The sequence below is a fragment of the Artemia franciscana genome, chromosome 18 (genome assembly GCF_032884065.1).
Source record: "Artemia franciscana chromosome 18, ASM3288406v1, whole genome shotgun sequence".
NCBI lineage: Eukaryota > Metazoa > Arthropoda > Branchiopoda > Anostraca > Artemiidae > Artemia > Artemia franciscana.
Genome location: NC_088880.1, coordinates 25,075,940 through 25,095,028, shown reverse-complemented (window position 1 = coordinate 25,095,028; position 19,089 = coordinate 25,075,940). Strand labels below are relative to the sequence as shown.

The 19,089-nt window shown below is 33.8% G+C and overlaps 1 protein-coding gene across 3 annotated transcripts in view; it reads right to left on the bottom strand.

Annotated features, from left to right (window-relative positions):
- The window catches only part of LOC136038798 (low-density lipoprotein receptor-related protein 1-like), a gene marked incomplete at its 5' end in the record, with an annotated part of 269,617 nt that overhangs the window by 47,296 nt on the left and 203,232 nt on the right, over window positions 1-19,089 (bottom strand). For all 3 annotated transcript variants that reach the window (XM_065722181.1, XM_065722182.1, XM_065722179.1), the window contains 6 exon segments: window positions 2,852-3,177; window positions 7,225-7,424; window positions 8,833-8,974; window positions 11,701-11,821; window positions 15,556-15,754; window positions 16,749-16,928. In XM_065722181.1, coding sequence (XP_065578253.1) covers window positions 2,852-3,177; window positions 7,225-7,424; window positions 8,833-8,974; window positions 11,701-11,821; window positions 15,556-15,754; window positions 16,749-16,928 — 1,168 coding nt within the window.

Sequence of the window (19,089 nt, the reverse complement as noted above, 5' to 3'; positions counted from 1 at the left end):
TTTTCAAGAATTCCGCATAATAAATAGTAACCATTTTAATATTATTATTTCTGCTACAAATATAAAAGTTACTTGTTTGTGCTGCATTTCCCCTTCTATAAGATTAACCTAATATCGAAATATGTGATTAATAAGGAAACCATATATTCAAATAATAACATTTTAATAGTAGTTATGTTCTGTTGTGTTGAAAAACGTATTCATTAAAATAATAATTCCAGGGTCATTCTCAAAATTTTACTTGATAAATTTCGTTATTTTTAATTAAAAACTTAATTACTTATCATTTTCGTTTTACTGTGTGTAACTCTTGTTTTAAATGTGAAAAAAGGTTGGTTCATCTAAGTCTATCTCTACCAATTTTTAGACGAGGAAAACTCATTTTCTTTTCAGAACTGCACAGAAAAACTGACGTTATTTTGAGGAGCTTCTGGATGTTTAAAAAAAATTCTTCAAATTTGTTTTTCCATAATAATATTTTGATGTTAAAACAAATAAAGATAATAATTACCATTCCCAGTTTGGCTACCGATGGCAATTTTTTCTGGTTGGAAAGTTTTTTTATGAAGATGTTTGAAAATTTTTGGTTACTATGGACAGTTTTACTTTGTGGGTCCCCATTAGGGAATCAAAATTTAATTTGCTCCAGAAGTGATTGTTAAATACTGGAAAAGGATAAACAAGACCTCAAAAGGCCTGCATTTACCAATTAGCCCGCTAGACCCGAGTCTGGCGGGGGGGGGGCATAATGCCAGGGGAAGCAATAAATTATCAATGAGTGTTATTTTTACAAAAACCTGACTGATGTCAGGTTTGCAGTGCTTCCAATATCCCTGAATTTTCGGAAATAGCCCCAAAAATCTCACAAAAATTGAGTGGCAAAAATACTTGGACCTAGGAGTGTCAAAGCTTTAAATCCGGCCCTGGACATCAAGTGATGTATTTACTTTCATTCTGGCTAATTTGTGTTGTCAGTCCTTCCTTATATCTGATCCGTAGCAGTTCTAGGACTGGGCAGAAGGAGACGGATGCCCCCCCCCCGAGTTTTTTCTCTACATTTAATTCTTTTACTCTATAATATTTCCGCTCCTGCTAACAGGGTGCCGGATTTCCCAGCATTATTTGGAAAACGATCAGAAATTAAATAAAAAAAGAAGTTTTTTTCTACTGACAGTAAGGGGCAACATTAAAACTTAAACAAACAGAAATTATCAGGTATATGAGGGGGTTTGCCCCCTCATCAATACCTCACTCTTTACGCTGAAGCTTTTTTAGTACTCTCGAAAGAGCTATATATTCTAATTAAACCCTTTGTGATTCATGGGTCATTCTTAATGAATTGGAAAAAAATTCAAACTTTAGCGTAACGAGTGAGGTAATGACGAGGGGGCGAATCCCCTCATGTACGTAATAATTTATGTTTGTCTTAAGTTTTAATGTTGTTCCTTACTTTCAGTTGAATTTTTTTTTATTTATTTTAGAAGACATGATTAATTATTTGCTTCAGAGTTCCAGCCTTTTCTTGTTTAGAAATTGAAGCTAAAAAAAGGCCAAAAATTACAAGATTTAAAAGCAAATACCTAACAACCATTGAGCGAGCCATTCGCCAATATCCACGACTTGCACAAAATCCAAAAAATTATGAACTGCCATCGACGGATATTAGCAAACAACTGAGAAATAAAAGAAAACATTCCTTCACTCAAAAAAAAAAAAAAAAAAAAAAAAAAACAGCAATGCTATAGCGTATTGTAATTTTATTGTAATCCCAATCAAATCACTTACTCCCTTTGATGTGTTTATTATAAGCTAGCCAAAGATCCAGTCGACAAAAAAAAAAAAAAAAAAAAAAAAAAAAAAAAAAAAAAAAACAACAACAACGGCGTCCGCAATTTTGTGAGGACTAGCGAAGCAATGTTTTGCCCCCTTCCCCCAAAACTGTGCATTTTATATGAAATCTACTGACTGTATACGATCTCTATAATAAAAATGATCGCTTGCCTTCAGGCTTCAATAATAAATGCAGATTAAATACATACTAAATTTGATTAATTGGAATAGTTAGAATCAAACATTATACAAATATTGAAAAACTTTTAGAAAAATATATGTAACAATTTGTTCAAATTAAAATGAAATCGGAGTGAATTACAAGTATTCAAAACTGAAAAGAGAGATAGCTATTTAAACTGAAACTACATTAAAAAACAAGCAATCTAGCCACAAAACTGCTAAAAATGTTAAAAGAAAATGGAAAAATGGAAAATGGAAAAATGTAAAAATGTTAAAAGAAAAAAAAGGGCTTCAAAAACAGCATTTTGGTGAGTATTGAATTCATAAAAAATGCCGAATATAAATATTGCAGAAGAAACTTCGACCCAAGCGTTTTCAAACATACTGGTGTGTTGCTCCCAGGTTTTTTGGGTTATTTGTTGAAGTTTCCTAGGTTACGATCATCTTTAGAAAATAATTTTTGTTGGCGAGAAAAAAAGCTCTGCGGATTTGGGTCTCTTCAAGAGACCCAAATTCTGCTTCTCGACCATGTTTAAATGGTATGCCTTGGGCCTGATGGAGTGTTTCGATAGTTATTTCGTGTTGCAAGGTTTCACAAGCTATGTCCTATTTTAATAGTATTGTATTCCGCTGAGAATCAAACCTGATCTTCCTGAGTTTACTCAGAAACAGAAGATCAAAAACTATGTTATAGGGTTCTCACACATATTGCATTTCAAGGTGTCACTTTCATCAAGAAAACACTTGATTTTATCTTTTACTCTATCTCTCTCATTGGAGGACACAACATAATAAACAATTATATAAAAAAGCTCAATATCTTAACAAAAAAACTAACCTGCATATTGGCTTTTCATTAATAAAAAGACATGTTCCATTATTCTTGCAATTATTAGAAGAACAATCAGGCTGAGAAACAGTCGGTTCTGTAGTTTTTTTATAACATAATTCAGAGTTATAGTCTTCTATCGTGCAAACATCAGTTTCACACCGTGACCCCGTGAAACGAGCTTGACACGAGCAGGTCAATTTGTTTGGTGCACGTTGACATGTTCCCCCATTTTGACAAAAATCAAAGCACATATCAGTCTCACATTTTCTACCAGAAAATCCAGGGGGACAATCACATTGTGGAACTCCTATTAAACTCATAGTGCAATTCCCCTGAAAAAGAACATTGGATTTGGTAAGGTTGGTCAGAAGCGTCTGTAAAATTAATTTTGTGTTTTTAGACCAAAGAATAGCAGCTATTTTTTGGCCTAGAAACACGAATAAAGTTTAGAAACCTTGACTTACTTGACTTGGACACTAACAAATCAATTCATTTCAAGTATGTTACGCAAGTCGTATCAAATCTATTATTTAGCTCTCTGAAATGTTTGATTTTGTCAGATGTTTGATTGATTTGGCAATTTTTGATTTTGGAAGAAATCGTCAAATCAAACATTAATTAATTTTACATTAATTTTTATCTAGGACACCCAAATTATCTGCGAAATTTAAGTCTAAGAGAGTTTTTCCTTATGCTCCAGAAAGGTTTCGAGAAAGGCAAAATTATGCTCTATACAGTCTTTCTACATCTTCAAATTTACTCAGCAATCTAGAAAGGAAGGGATCTTTCTGCCCTTTGCTATAATCTGTCCTTTCATTTGTATTTTCATCCTTCATTTGATTAGGTTTTCTTTGGGGTGGGGAGGGGAAATTAGTGTTTAATTTGGCGATTTGGTCAGGTTGATCAAGGGGGTGCACAAAATTTGACTGTGTTTTTTGACCCAAAACAGCTGATATTTCTCTGTTTAAAAACATAAAATCAAGTTTCTGAAACCCTGGACATGAATGAATCAATTTATTTGAAGCACGTTGAAAGGTTGGACTTGTTGAGGCTGATTAAAAGGTATGAATAACTGGACTTTGTGTTTCAGAAGGTTTTTTGTTTTGTGTTCTTGTGTTTTTGTTTTTAATTTATTTATTTAATGTTCGTCTTCAGTATCATGTTGTGGATAATTCGGTGAGTTTGTCTCCAGATAGTTTTGTATGTTTATTTTTTCTTCTTGAAGTAATTATTTTGACTTCAAATATAACATCCTATTCCGTCACAATGGACTCCCGGACTAAAACAGAAAGTAGCAACCCCATTTTGACAAAATCTACGCATATATTAGTCTCAAATTTCCTGCTCAAAGATCCAAAAGGGAAAAAATATTTCGATTTAGCGAAGTTGATCAAAAGGGTCTGCAAAACTTGATTTTGTGATTTTAGACAGAAAAATAACTGCTATTTTCAAAACATAAAATTTCGAGTGGATGACATAGCCTTCAACACACCTGGCTCAAAACATCAATTTTCTTCTTTTTTTTTACGAGGTTTCACTTGTTCACAGTTTTTGGCAAAACGAAGCCTAATGAATTCTACCACCAAAGCCCAAATCGAAAGTAAGTCATCTTTCATTAAGCAACTGGGCTATTGTTACGTCAGTAAAAAAGTGTTATAATATAAAGAGAAGGATACGTTTGTATAACTTAATTACTTTCAATGCCTGCAAGTCGTTTTTAAGTTAAGAAATATAGCTCTGAATATACAAGGCTAAGAGCCGATCAAGCATTTAAAGATTTTGGCACTGCCCTTTTCTCAAAATAGACTTTTCAGTAACAAAGCTTAATTTTAGAAAATGTTTCTCTTAAAATACAAGAGAGTTTGCGCACTTGTACTTTATGTACAAGATAGTTTGTGAGCTAGCAGCCAAGAAAAGTACAGAGCTAGATGAAAACGGATCTCAGTTACAAAGCAAAGAAGGTATCTGCGCGAGAAAGATAGAGCATTTTAATGAAAAGCTCAATCCTGATGTCCTTCTAAACTCACATGACGTTACTATTCAAAAGACAGAGTTTAAGCGCAAGTAGTATTTTTGCTTCGCCATACTGGTTTCAGTTTGTTGAATGCCTATGTTGCTTGTCTATTTTTTTTTTATCTTGTTGACTATTTCGCCATCATATTCGATTCAACTTCAAGGATATTTGAACTCCCGGACTTCGATCGTTGTGTCCAATTGTTTTTCCGTTGCATTTTAAGGATCAAAGGTGAGTTGGATGTGGCTATACTCTTCGCTTTATCAATGTTAACTATTAGTCCCATTTTCTCTATAATGTCCATCAGTAGCTGTAAACGTTGCTTCGTCTTTTCCAGAATACTATGTCACCTGCGAAGTCTAAGGCTGTGAGCTGCAGGCCACTAACTTTTATATCAAAGCCTGATGCTTGCCGTAGAACATAACCCATTACTAGGAAGAATAGAAACGGGATAACACACACCCCTGTTTCACCCCAGAGAGAATCTTGAAGAATCGTGACTCCCCATCTCCCGTTCGGACGAAACGTTCGCTTTCTTCGTAGAGGGTCATTATTATTCGGAATAGTTTATTAGGTACTCCATAAAATTTCAAAATCTTCCGTAAAACACCACGATCGTTGGAGTCAAATGCTTTTTCAAAATCAATGAAGAGCAGACACAGCTTTTTATTCCATTCTCTTGACTACCAAACCAGAACTCATCTTGCTTTTCCCTTAGATGTGAGTCAAGAACTGCTCTCAAACGCTGCAATATAATCTTGGCCAAGAGTTTACTTGGCACTGAAATCAGGTTGATCCCCCTCCAGTTGTCAGAGTTAAGAGCATCTCCCTTCTTAAACAGTTTTATTAGAATACATCTAGTCCAATCACGTGGGACCTTTTCCATGCTTCAAACTGCGACTAGGAGAGCAGTCTATACATTTGAGCAGTTACGAAGGGATGTCTTTAGCATCTCTGCCGTTATCCCATCGACTCTCAAGGCTCAAGGTTATCTTTAAGCTTTTTGATGGCTGCTTCTACCTCTACAGTACTGGGAGGATCAGCACTTACGTCAATTTGTAAAAATGGGATATCAGGAATAGTTCCTTGCTCATAGGGTGGGGGAAGATTATGTATAATTTTAAAACGAAATGCCCATTTTTGTCTATTTTCTTGGAATCTGATATTACGCTCTCGTTTTCATCTTTAACAAGCGATGAGCGGTTTACTTTTTTTCAACTATCTCATTGATTAGTGTGTAAACCATCCTAGAGTCGCCTTAATTCGAAACCTTCGGCAAGTGCCACTTTCTCTTCTATCTGGTTCCACTTATCTCTTCTTGCTCTTTTTTTGAAAGCTTTATCCTCTTCTTTATAGCGAAGCTGCAGAAAGTCTTTACCTTCAAGCCTTGACAGGTTCAGAATATCTCTCTTCGTTCGTTGCGCCGTTCAATAAATTTCCAGGTTTAAAGCGATATTAATTCTTCCTTCTTTCTTTTCTTATATCCAAGACTTACCTTAGGGGCATCATGGTACGTATTCTTGATTATTAGCCAGACATCTTCGATACTATGATTGTCAGTTTTTTCTGTTAGATTCAAGGCCTCTCATCTGTTTTTCAGCAAAACAAAGAAATTCTTTCGTAAGTTCCGGTCTTTCAATTTGTCGGTGTCGAAGTGCCTATAGGTACTGGTCACTTTCAACCTAATTTTTATTTCAGCCATCATGAATATATGGTTTGAATTAACGTCAGCTCATCGAAAACCACTTACATCAAATAAGCTGCTTCTCCAACGTCATGAAATTAGGATGTGGTCAATATGGTTTTTTGTCCGACCATCTGGAGACACCCAGGAGTATTTGTGGATTGACTTATGCTCTAACAATGTACCACTTATGATCAAGTCGTTGCTCAGCACATAGTCTACAAGAAGCGCTCCGGTTTAGTTGATAACTCCTTCACCATGTGAGCCCATGGCTTCTGGGCAATACTGACGGTTTGCTCCCAACTTCGGCATTGAGGTCGCCCACAACGCAGAAAATATCTGAGCAGAAAATGCTCAGTTTGAGACGGGGGTCAGTGGCGTGACTCTGTAAGCTTAGCCAGGGTATACCCAGCTCTAAATGGGTACCTGAAAAAATCTGGGGAAGGTAAAACAGGAAGGGTGTGCGAAAGCACAGGATGGTTGGCCCCCAACCCCCCATTGCACTTCCTGGCTGAAGGGCCAAGAAACGGAGATCAGCACCACCGGTAGGGACTGTAAAGTCTAATGCCGTATCCTTTACCTTTTTTTACCTTTACCTTTTTTTCGAATGACCAAGAATACGAGGGACTGGGGCGTCCCCCCATACGTGACGGCCCTGCATACACCAAGTATGGATCTTACCTGTTCACAATACATGTCACATTCTGATTGCTCGCATATTTCCCCTTTATACCCCGGAGGGCACTTGCATTCAACTGCAATGTCTACAGCACTGTTATAGCTGGCGCCATCTTTAGATACTTTCCCTTTAGTTGGTTGGATGGGACGACAAACTCCACCGTTTAAACACTGGTGACTAGTGCACTGCTCACAGTTGTCTCCTATAAAAACAAAGGTTATAAAGAAAAAAAGAAGAGAAAGCCTAGAAAAAATGGAATAGTAGTTAAAAGAAGTGAAACAATGTTATTATAATATATTACAATACTTTTTATATTATATTATATTTTTATTCTAATATTATTACATTTAAGTTTTAATTTTTTTTGCTATATTACAATTTGTTTTACTATATTATGTATTGCAAATTATTATAAATATCAACTATATGCTATGCTATTAACTAGACAGTATTTACAAAAAAGTAGATCTGAATTCAACTTGAAAGATTTTTCTGGTTCCTCTTATTCACGATAAATACTGTGTAAAAAAAAGAAAAAAGACCAGAATTGATACTGAAAGTTAAAACCTTGAATATGGTCTACGGATGAAGGATGACAGATTGTCAAAGATTGGTCCTTTTCGACATCCATCTCGAGCCATGCAAAAAGCAAGTCGCCCCGAAACGGGGTATGAAAAGTTCATTCAGAAACAAATGCCGACTACTGCCAAAAAATATTGGCCCATGCGCGGGACTTGACAGACAAATTATGTCGCTCAATTTGCGACAGAACCGCCTCTTCAGAGTTGGTAACACTGTACTGGCGTGTAATATACCTATCGCTTGTTAACGAAAAATAAAACATAAAAAAATAATAAGAAAGAAAAAACAGACCTGAACCACCTGCTTTTCTTTATTGCAAAACTTATTACATATATGTTTCTACAAACAAAGATTGATTTAAAAACACATGCGAAGGAACATACTACAATCTTAAAAAAAAGAAAAAAAGAAGGATACATAGCCGTTTACCATTTTAAGAGTCTTTTAAAAAGTTTGATGGAAGTTACCATTTCGTTATTTACTAAAATTGTTTAGCATCATTCAAGGTAAGTTAATATACTCCACAATAAATGCAAGAGTTATCCCATTCCACTAAACTGCCTCAGTCCTAGACTTTATCTGAATTGACTAATAAGACTTCCGAAATTCGACTTAGAGAAAAAAATACTGGCGTTTCCTCTATTCACTGGTACTGTAATTTTACCTATAACAAAAATTTGGTCAGAATTTAACACCCTAAGCTTCCACATTCTCAAAGATACTAGCTTAAAACAATGTTAGAAAAAAATAGTTTTAATTAATTCATAGGTAATTGTTGATATTCAACTGTTGCATTGAAAGCGAAAATCTGAAAACAAAGGGAAGATACTTAAAAACATTAGTATAAAAAAAAACAAAAGCTTCAAAAGTACAAAAACAAAACATTCTAAAGCTTCTTCTTAATTTTTAATAAATCTATATAACTAGTTTTCCAATTTTTTATTTAAATTTCCCCATAAAAACACTAGATACTTGAGGTTCAGATATATAAAATTAAAGCTTTTATTTGTATATATGCATTAACTAACCTGTAAAATTGGGTGGGCAGTTACACCTGGCGATTCCTGGTGAAAGTGTTTGACAGGTTCCTCCATTCTGGCACATATCCTCTGTGCAAGCCTCTATACGGATTTCACAGCGTTGTCCAGTCCAGTCTGCAGGACAATTACACTAAAACAATTTTTTTTTATTAAATTGATTAAATCGCTTGGAACAACAGCCGCTTAAAACTTTTTGAATTGCTAACTAAAAAAAAAAAAATGAAAAAACGTCCACACTACTATCTATTTTATTTTGGTGGTGTTATAATATATTTCCTCTTTTCCTCTGTACAAGTTTCCAGATGAATTGAGAAAACGATTTTGAGTGGTGTAATTTATTGAGAAAATGTTTTAATTTAATGTTTATTTTACGTTTTATAACATTCATGTTGCATTTCGCTTTGATTCAAATGTTTTATGATAAGCTAAAAAAAAAAAATTCCCTCTACGTTTTTTTCCAAACTCATTAAAGAAAATCTTAAATTCACAGATATTAGAAATAAGATTGCGTCCATGCTTTTTCGTTGTGTACCTGAGAAGATAAGAATTTTTGAATGTTTTTATTTTTGAATCTAAGACCAGTTGGGAAAAAAAGGTTAATGGAAATAAATTTGAATGTTTAAGAAGTTAAATATAGACAGTTCTTGCTTTTGAAAATAATTAGAAAAAGGCTGTTGGGTGAAATAAAAAAAAAGCCCCCTTTTCTTTTCTGGGTTGACTTCTTATACATTGGGAGGAGCTAGGGTGAGAAAAATATTGTCCATTGGCTGGTAGCCTATACGCGCCTTTAAAGAGTCCTGTAAACTTTTACAGGAAGCAAAAAAGAATTGAATAAATAAATAAAGATAAACAATTAAAAATGATACTTTTATTTAATGCATCTGAACCACTTGCTGTAACGATGATTTTTTTTGTATCTTAAAAAGAATATTTTTGATTTTTATTTATTAAAGTTAGAAAGGGAACTGTAGTAAATTCTGGAAAATACAAAATTCGGATCATTTTGTGAATCAAATAAGATATTTGAAAACTAGTTGAATGAACTGATTTAGTCTCTCAGTTCGAAAAGATGGGTGACAATTCTATGAAAATGTCTTTAGACATATGCGACATAGATTCCCTGAATGTCTTCAGACAGAAGCGAGACCATAGGAATATTCGTAAAAATCGAGATAAAAGGAGGTCAATCAATTTTAATAGTCAAGTAAAACCCTTCAGTGTTTGAAAAGCGTTTTGGCCTGGCAGCTATATCGGCATTCTACAAGCATAATCTAAGCTCTGGAATTACAGGAATATCCTAATTAATTTCAAATGAATTGACCAGCAATAAGATTTGTCTTCCACTTTTAAAATATCGAAGGTTAAGGAAAGACATCGGATTAACTTACAAACTGCTACTGCCATCTTTTTATTACTTTCGATGCACGGTACAGAACTCCAGTCTACACAAAGAAACTTATTAATATCGTCGTTTAAACATGATAAACTTACTATTCTTAGTAATTACTTTTTTGACTCCCTGGAACTCTCTATCTACCTCTGCCGAAAACTGTTTCTAAAAGTGACTTAGTACTGAAGGGAGAAATGATGAATGGGGAAATAATAGTTTATTAATTATTATTTAGTTTTATGTAACATTTTTTTTGCATTATCTAGATAGATCATCAATTCTTTTTCTGAATATAAACTGGTTCATCATTGGACGGATCAACGCGATTATCAGCGCGTGTCCATTAAAGTCTTGAAGGGTCTTAGCGTCTCTTGCCTGGAAGGGCGTGCATTACATAAGTCTGGAAATCATTGCAGGCAAAAGATGGACGCTTCCTTAATCTTTTTACTGTTTCTGGATCAGATTTTTATTATTATTACATTTTTTTTTTTTTTAGTGTGGGTATAGTCGGCAACAGTTTATGTGTTATGTGATGCATGTAACAGGGTTTTTCTCCAAATTCATAAATTTTTAGATGTTTTATCTGTTATGTTTAAACAGGGTATCTAAATTGCAATAATCCCATGTTTTAGAGGGGGTATTCTTTCATCCCCTCTACTCCACTCCCCGCCCCTGTGTTAACTTACCAGAAAGACACACTTACATAAAAAAATTGAATTAAAATTTACACAAATATTACACAAAAGTTGACGAATCAATTAGCGATTTTGTTGAAGGTGTTCGATACATTAAAATGATTTTGCCAGCCTCAGCGTCAGCTGACCATCTCAAAGACAAAGGACCAAGTAGCGAACTCTTCAAGAGGACTTGCCACGATCAAGAGCTATTGAGAATCTGTGGTTTGAATCTGTGGTTAAAAATCTTGAAATTTGACTGAAAAGAATATGAAATATTATGTCCCCTAACTCGACAAGGTTTTCGTTCAAAGTGGATAGCACCACATGAAACTTCCAAGGCTGACAAATTGTACAAATGATATTTCCTTTCATCTGATTTTAGCATTTTCCAAGCAGGTATGCTAGAACATTTGAAGGGACTTCCCTTTACTGAACATTAAAAAGAAAATTTTGCTCTGTTTAATCGAAAAAAACATAATTGACACTTTAACGAGGCAAGCGTCATCAAAACTGAAAATCTCCATTTCCAATACAAAACAGGAAAATTTAAATGGTTTTTCTAACATATCTGGGAGAGCAAGGGCTGGTTTTCAGTTTTCTGTATTTTATTCGGATATCTTGCCTAAGCTCTACAAGTTGAAGCAAGACCACCCAACCAATTCTAAATAGTTTATCTACATAAACTTAAATAATTTATAATGGGCAAGACAGGGTGACCCTTTAAGGTATTGAATACCCTTAAGGATATTGAAAATAAATAAATAAAAAATATATATCCGTATAACTTACTTTAAGCGCCACGGAGCCATCTTCATTATTATTTGAATCACCATAGCACAATCCTTTGTTTCTACAATATCCAGAGCAACGGTAGTGATTGCAGTACTCACCATCGTAAAGTGGTGGACAACTAAACAATAAATTCAATTTCAAAAGAGATAAGGAAAAGTTGAAACCATGGCAGACATTTCAAACCGCTCATTATACAAATTTGACAGAATTTTTTTTAGCATTTCCGTCCTTATATATAACTATACATCCACACATTTTTAAAATCACGAGGAGGGTTCCGCGAAGTTCCCTTCAAAGGATAGTATAGTATAGTATATATGACACAAAAAAATCGCAGGGCCACACATTTGACAACAAAAAGGAGAAACATACATATAAAATTAAAAGATTTTAACTTTTAAACTTTAAACTTTTGATCAAAACGATTAAAGCAAGGAAAATCATTCAAAAATATTAATGCAAACAAGCAGAGTCATCACATAACACCTTCACAATGGGTTAAACCAACACGAACAAAGCGCGCCATATTCTTAGTACTAATAAATACTTCCCAACAGTTTTTCGGCCCAAGGCTCATTCACTAAAAAAATCTACTCTCTCAAATCCCTTGACACTCCTCACTTTCCCAGAAAATGCAATAAATTTTCCTCCCACTCTCTGCACATCAGGCAACTGTGAGAACAACTCTTCATCCTAACACTTGATGATTATCTTTTTCTTCTCTCAAGTGGCATAAAAACATTTCTACAATAAATTACCCCCTTAATATAATTCCAAGATAGCCCACTTTCATTTACACCTTCTATGTATAATTCATTACATTTCATATATAGATTCACTTTCATATACATGATATATATATATATATATATATATATATATATATATATATATATATATATATATATATATATATATATATATATCTATATATATATATATAATGTCTACATGACCAAGAAATTTAACAAAGTAATCCCCCACAGAACAACCCTTGTACCCTTGTACCTCGCTGTTTATAAGTTTTTTTCTTGTTTTTTAAGTACGCCACAATTTCTTGTCTTTCACTTGATTCAGTTTTTTTTCATGTTTCTCTAACACAACTACCAAAAAAGGAGAAAATCTCCTGATGGTGATGAAAATGAACACAGCTTTCTTTCTGAGTTATTACTCTTTCTCCTATCTTTACTAAAGAATTTTTATTTAATACTCATTTAATTTTTTAAACCGAATGTTTGTTATCATACAGCTTTGACTTATCTAAATTTGAAAACCAGTCGCGTGCCAACAAATAATGAGCAAGGCAAAACCAACTACTGGCTTTTTAAACCAAAAATCCTTTATCACATTTTCAACCTTCTTTTTATAAACAGTATATGAAATAGTATAGAAAAAAGAAAATCATTATATAAATCATTGTACACAGTCGTTGTATACTAAAGAGCATTCATATTGTTTACTCAACCTTACACTCTAGCATTGACTATGTTTGATACTCCCATCCAATTCATAACAAGCTGTTTTTCGTTTGGCCCGAGAGAGATGGCTAAAGGCATCTTTCACAGTCAAAAGCGCAGTGGGATCGAACCACAGTCTTGATACAACTGACTGTTTGATATATAGTCAGGCGAACTATCTTTAGACAATTCCTTCAGATATTTGATAAATCTTCCTCAGCCTATTGAAGCACCCATGTTTCAAAGACATGGTTCAGATGAGAGTGGCCATTCGATCACCGTCACTATCGTGGCTTCCAATATTCAAAAATTAGTAGGCAAACTTGTCTTTCTATTCTTTCAAACGTTTATGATTGCGAAAAAACACCCTTACGCCTTGGCTATTCATATTTTTGCATCGTGACCACATTCCAAATTTTTACGAATGAAACTACCCAGGTTAGTAAAACTATTGATCTGACTGATTTTTCGTTACATAGCATCACCTCTTCACCCTCATTTATCTACCGACTAATAGACTTCGTCTTCTTAGCATTTACATTCTTAACATTAACATTCGAAAACCTATCCTTAAATAACGTCGGAGACCACACTTTTTATATATGATATTTGAAAAAAAAGAAGAGAAAATGATTAATAAGCCCAATGTTGATTCTAAGCGAAAAAAAAAAAATCATTGGAAAATACATTTTGGCAAAGACCTCCGCTAAGCCGTCCTTAGCAATGGCAAAGAAAGGAAAGAAAGACAGTGTATACAAAAGAGAAAAAACTAAAATTGAAATTAAATTGGACCCAAACCGGATAAGTCACTGAAAAAATAACTAAACGAATGAAAGACCATTCAAAAATTTAACTGGACAAGAATTCTTTTCCTAGATTTTTGACTAATTGATATTGTTTCAAAATGAGATGGGGTGTAAACTGAATTTCTTTTTATTAAATTACCATAAACAGGGTTTATGAAATATACTCAGTATCTCTGTTTTAAGCGAGGTCTTTATATACATATATTTAATTTCAATTGCCACCTAAAAATCGTGGTAAACCATTTTTTGTGATCACAAAGGCTGTCTGGTCAAAAGTAGCTTAGTGATGTGGGCATTCAAAAGCGTGGAGAGGTGAAGCAGAATCATCTCTCGAAGCTCTAATTTACCTTAAGTGTTTCTTATACCCCTTACCACCCATTCGAAGACGGTCTGTTATAGCCCCAGAAGGGGGGGGGGGCAAAGCCACATTTTCCGTAGGGCTCGTTTTTTTATAATGATTTTGAGAGTATGCTATTTTAGCAGAAAAAGTATATAGAAGAAGAAAAATATAAAGGTATAACAGAAGAAGAAGAGCTAAATAGAAGAAGAAAAATAGAAAGGTGTTCCTTGAGTTCTGCGATCTTGAGAGTATTGATAACAAAAAAAGGAAATAGTAGAAGAAAAATAGAAAGGTATAATAGAAGAAGAAAATTAAATAAAAGGATAAAAGTAGAAAGATATCTTTTGAGAACTGCAATCTTCAGAGTAAAATTAACAGAAAAACTAAATAGAAGAAGAATTTTCTGGTTGTGATAGAAGTTTTCAAACACACAAGGATTCAAATCATGTCCAGAAAAATTAATAAAAGCCAATTTTATTCAAATAGCCTATACCTACAAGCGCCTTTCTTTCCATAAGAAAGGTTCCTGAAAAAGAAAATTTATTGAGTTTTCTTGGATTTAACTTGAAACATTGCTTAATTCTAACCCGAGAAAGCCCTAAAAAATTAAGAAACCTTATAATTTTCATAATCAGTCTAGCCTACTGTCCATAAGAAAGGTTTTTAATTTGATTCATTTTTATAATTATTAAGGTTTTTATTGGAAGCATCCTTAATTCGAACCACAAAAGGACTTGGAAAACTAAAAAAAGTTAATATTGTTGCCATAACCTATACATACTATCAGATTACTTTCTATAAGAGAAGTTCCTGAAAATATCTTTTCATTCTATTTTTGGTTTTTATTTTAAATATTCCTTAATTTTAATCCTAGAAGGATATTAAAAATTAACAAAAGTCAATATTGTATCCATAACCTACGAGTATTAGCAGCTTACTTTCCATAGCAAAATTTCTTATAAGTGGCTTTATTCTTAAAAGGTATGACTTAAGCTAAGACATTTGAGTTGTAAAGTCTCTGTTTGCGTGTCGAGAGACAAGGGGTTTGATTAAAAAGAAAATAAAAATACATTAACGATATAGAAATCCAGAGTGTTGCGGGAAAAAAAAAAAAAAAAAAAAAAAAAAAAAAAAAATCTAAACTTCCGATTACTCCACAGACCCACCCCCCTGAAAAAAAAGTAACTTCAAGAGTTGTTTTTTAAGGAGAGTACGTTACTAGGATAAGTAATTTCCCAGAAAAGCTTACCTGCATTTGGGATTCCCATCAGAATCGAAGAAACAAGATCCAACATTGCATTCAAGAGAGCAGATTTGTTCTTCATTTTCTTTAAGACACTTTCCTAACTTTTCTCGATAGCCTTCTGGACAGAGGCAAGTAAAATTGTTGGCAGAAAGAAGGCACATGTATCCAACACCACAGGCATTGTTTTGACAATAATTTGGAACTGAAATAAGAAACAAATTTGACATATTTGCATTGTGGTCATTTCTCAAAATTGAATCCCCTTGATTTCTTGTCATTCTTCCAGGAATATTTTACACGAGCCGGCTAGAAAGTGCCACCCTTTTGGTGCATTTGGAAAAATCTTAAAAAACCCTTTGAAAGCACCCTCCATAGTACCCTAAAACCCTTTTGGTGCCTTAAAAGAAACGTGCTGTTGATGTTTCTGCACTAAGTTGGAATTGTGTGCTGTTTTATTGGACAAGGAACTATGCCCCAGCTTGGTTTTCAGCGAATAGTCAGTTGGCAAGTGATTGGTGTTTTTCCTTTTTAGTGTGTTTTACTTGTTTATTTTTTTTAATTAGTTTTTCTTTTTTTCTTTCTTTTTGTTGTTTTTTCTTTCGTTCTCCCTGCATTCCCGGCTCAAACACTCAAACGAGTACCTAAAACTATCCTTAGACAAACCTTTTGAAAAACATAGAGCTCGTTTCTTGCAAATTTTAAAAGCCTTTGAGAGGAGGACTTAACCAGTATCAGTTGACTTATTCCCTCTGATAATAATGCCAATCTGATAATGTCTACTATCAACTTAACGCTGCCAACTAATATCAACTGTCCGTATCTCAACTATCCTGACTTTATTCAAAAGGTTTCTATCCTTACAAATTTTTTTCAACTGCAAAAATGCCCTGGGTCTTGGCTATCCTACTTTTAAAAAAATTCCAATGCATCAACCTTCCTCGCTAATTAGCCTTCAATAAATTAGCCAAGTACAATTCGCAAAATTAGGCTAAAACAAGGCTGATTACGTAATTAAAACTATTCATTCGATCCGTTTTCTTGGCCCCTTACACCACTTCTTCAAAATGAGCTATTCCTGATTTACCTGATTGGTTTTTAACATTGCTTATAGTAAATGGATCAAAGATTCAGATAATTTTGCTTCTACAAAGAAAGTTTTAGAATTAACCCCCCCCCCAAAAAAAGAGTATACTTACCCTGAGCAGATTGTTTATTTTCTTGGACAAGAACAATATCGGACACTTTATTCATACCAACAACAAGGGTCGTGGCATTGACATGTCCAAATTTATTCATTTGAAGAATCGTGTGAGAATGATATGTCACCAAGTAGATATAATCTTCAAAAACATCAAGCTTGTATGGCTTATCTTCTTCTAAAAAAAAAAAGAAAAAAGAAAAAAACCGTCTGTAATTTTTTTAGCAATATATTGCACAAACACACCAATGAAAAAGTTAAAAAGAATTGAAAATTTTTCAAAATAGGCCACGAAAGCTAAGAAAAGCCAACATTATTTGCTTAGAAAATCCAGAAAATCTCCCGACAATAGTAATCTTTCACCATCGGATTTTCGACATGTTTTACAGTTTCTTCAAATCCCCCCCCTCACTGCAAACACTTTTAATATTATTTTGTATGCATAAACACCTATGAAAATGTAAACGTACACATTTAGTGCATTATGACACTTAGGATTGAATGAAATTACCAAGTTAAAGAGTCAATATTATTTTCTTAGAAAATCCAGGAATTAGAGATCTTTCACCACCAGATTTTAGACAGATTTTACAGTTTCTTCAAATCCCCCCCCCCTCCGCTATACTGCAAACACTTTTAATATTATTGGTAATTTTTTAATGAAAGCCCTCAGATATGCTTTAAAATTAATCTAAAGATTTATCCACACGAAGATGAAATGGTATAAAACGTTTTCGTGTTAGTAACTACTATGCGTAGGCCTACGCATAGTATGATACCTAGCAGGCGTAGGCCTACTTGCTGCAGGATCTCACCCAGCATACTGAAGACTCCGTATTGCCAACTTTTCAGTATCTACCAATGGACTCGAGGTCATTTCCAAGAAATTCCTATCAATTAAACAGCCTGATTTCCTGCAGCAATCTGTCAAGGAGGAGCTAGAGGTATTTACAAGATGCCATGGTCGTTGGGTCTTCTCAGATCAGGGTGGAGCCAACGCAGTCTTCTCTGTTTTACAATCATGGTGGTGGGCTAAATTTAACAACAATGGACGTGTTCAACAACATTTGAGATTCTTTTGGAGCATCATCAGGAAGTTACTAGGATGTATTCCAAAAAATGACTCCAGCTTTTCTAGTATTTCAGGGATCTTTTTATAAAAAAAGAAAAAAGAAAAGAAAAAAAGACTCGACGGATTGAACTCGTATATACAAAAACAGTTTCTTAGCTTAGATAATCTAAATTATTATAGCTTAGATTATAATTTATCTCAGTTAAATAACTATGATAAATTACCATATTATCAGCCAAAAATAACTAATAGAGACATGGTTAAAACGTGTATCTGATAAATTTGTGGTGTCTCCTAAAGAAAAAAAAAATAATAATAACAGAAAGAACAAGAATAAATTAAAGTATAAGCCAAGCTCGCACTTTTCTTTAATAGTTTCCAAATGAAAAAAAAGAAAACAATGTTATTTCGTGTAAATTTAATTAAGGCCCAAAACCACTATAAACCACTACCTATACCATAATTTTTCAGAACAACTGTGAATGGTCAAATTTACTCATGGTTGACTCAATCATAGTCAACTTTGGTCACATACACGTTCACCACGTAATAATGTATTTGCATCAAAATATGGCATCAACTGTAACAGTTCGATTCTACGTTCTTACGTCTTATGAACACCGATAATGAAAGGCACCACATAAAATCTCAACAGTACAAAAAATGCTACAAGCGTAACTCAGACCTTTCATATTTCGTTAGTTTCTTAAATGACACCAATTATTTCAACATATTAGCACGTGTTGACTAAACTGCAGGCAACAAAACATAGCACTAATTAACCAACGTTTGATTGGTTAATTGATTGGGCAACTTGAGACACATGGCCCGACAAAATATATTCTACATATATTTTTGTGCATATATTTCATAGTGCATATAATATTTGTGTTTAAAAAAATATATAATAGCTTGTTGAAGGAAGGTGACTACCTTCAACAAGGCGACTAAACAAGGTAGGCGACTAAAATAATTGCCAATGGTTCCCAGAGCAAAAAGGCCAACTGACAAAATTGAATTTACCACTTTAAACTCAAATTTATCCCTTTTACCAGTCTTGGTTCAGTTCAAAGCGATAAATTTTTGGTCATTGGTCCGGTTTGATTAACTGCTTCAGATGCGGCTAAATTTATCAATAATGAACTTAATGGAAGGTGGAAAATGGTATATTGGAATTCATATTGATTGTACATGACAACCCTGATGAAATGGTAAAAATCAATGAAATGATTGTACATGACAACCCTGCATGTACAAAATGTAGACG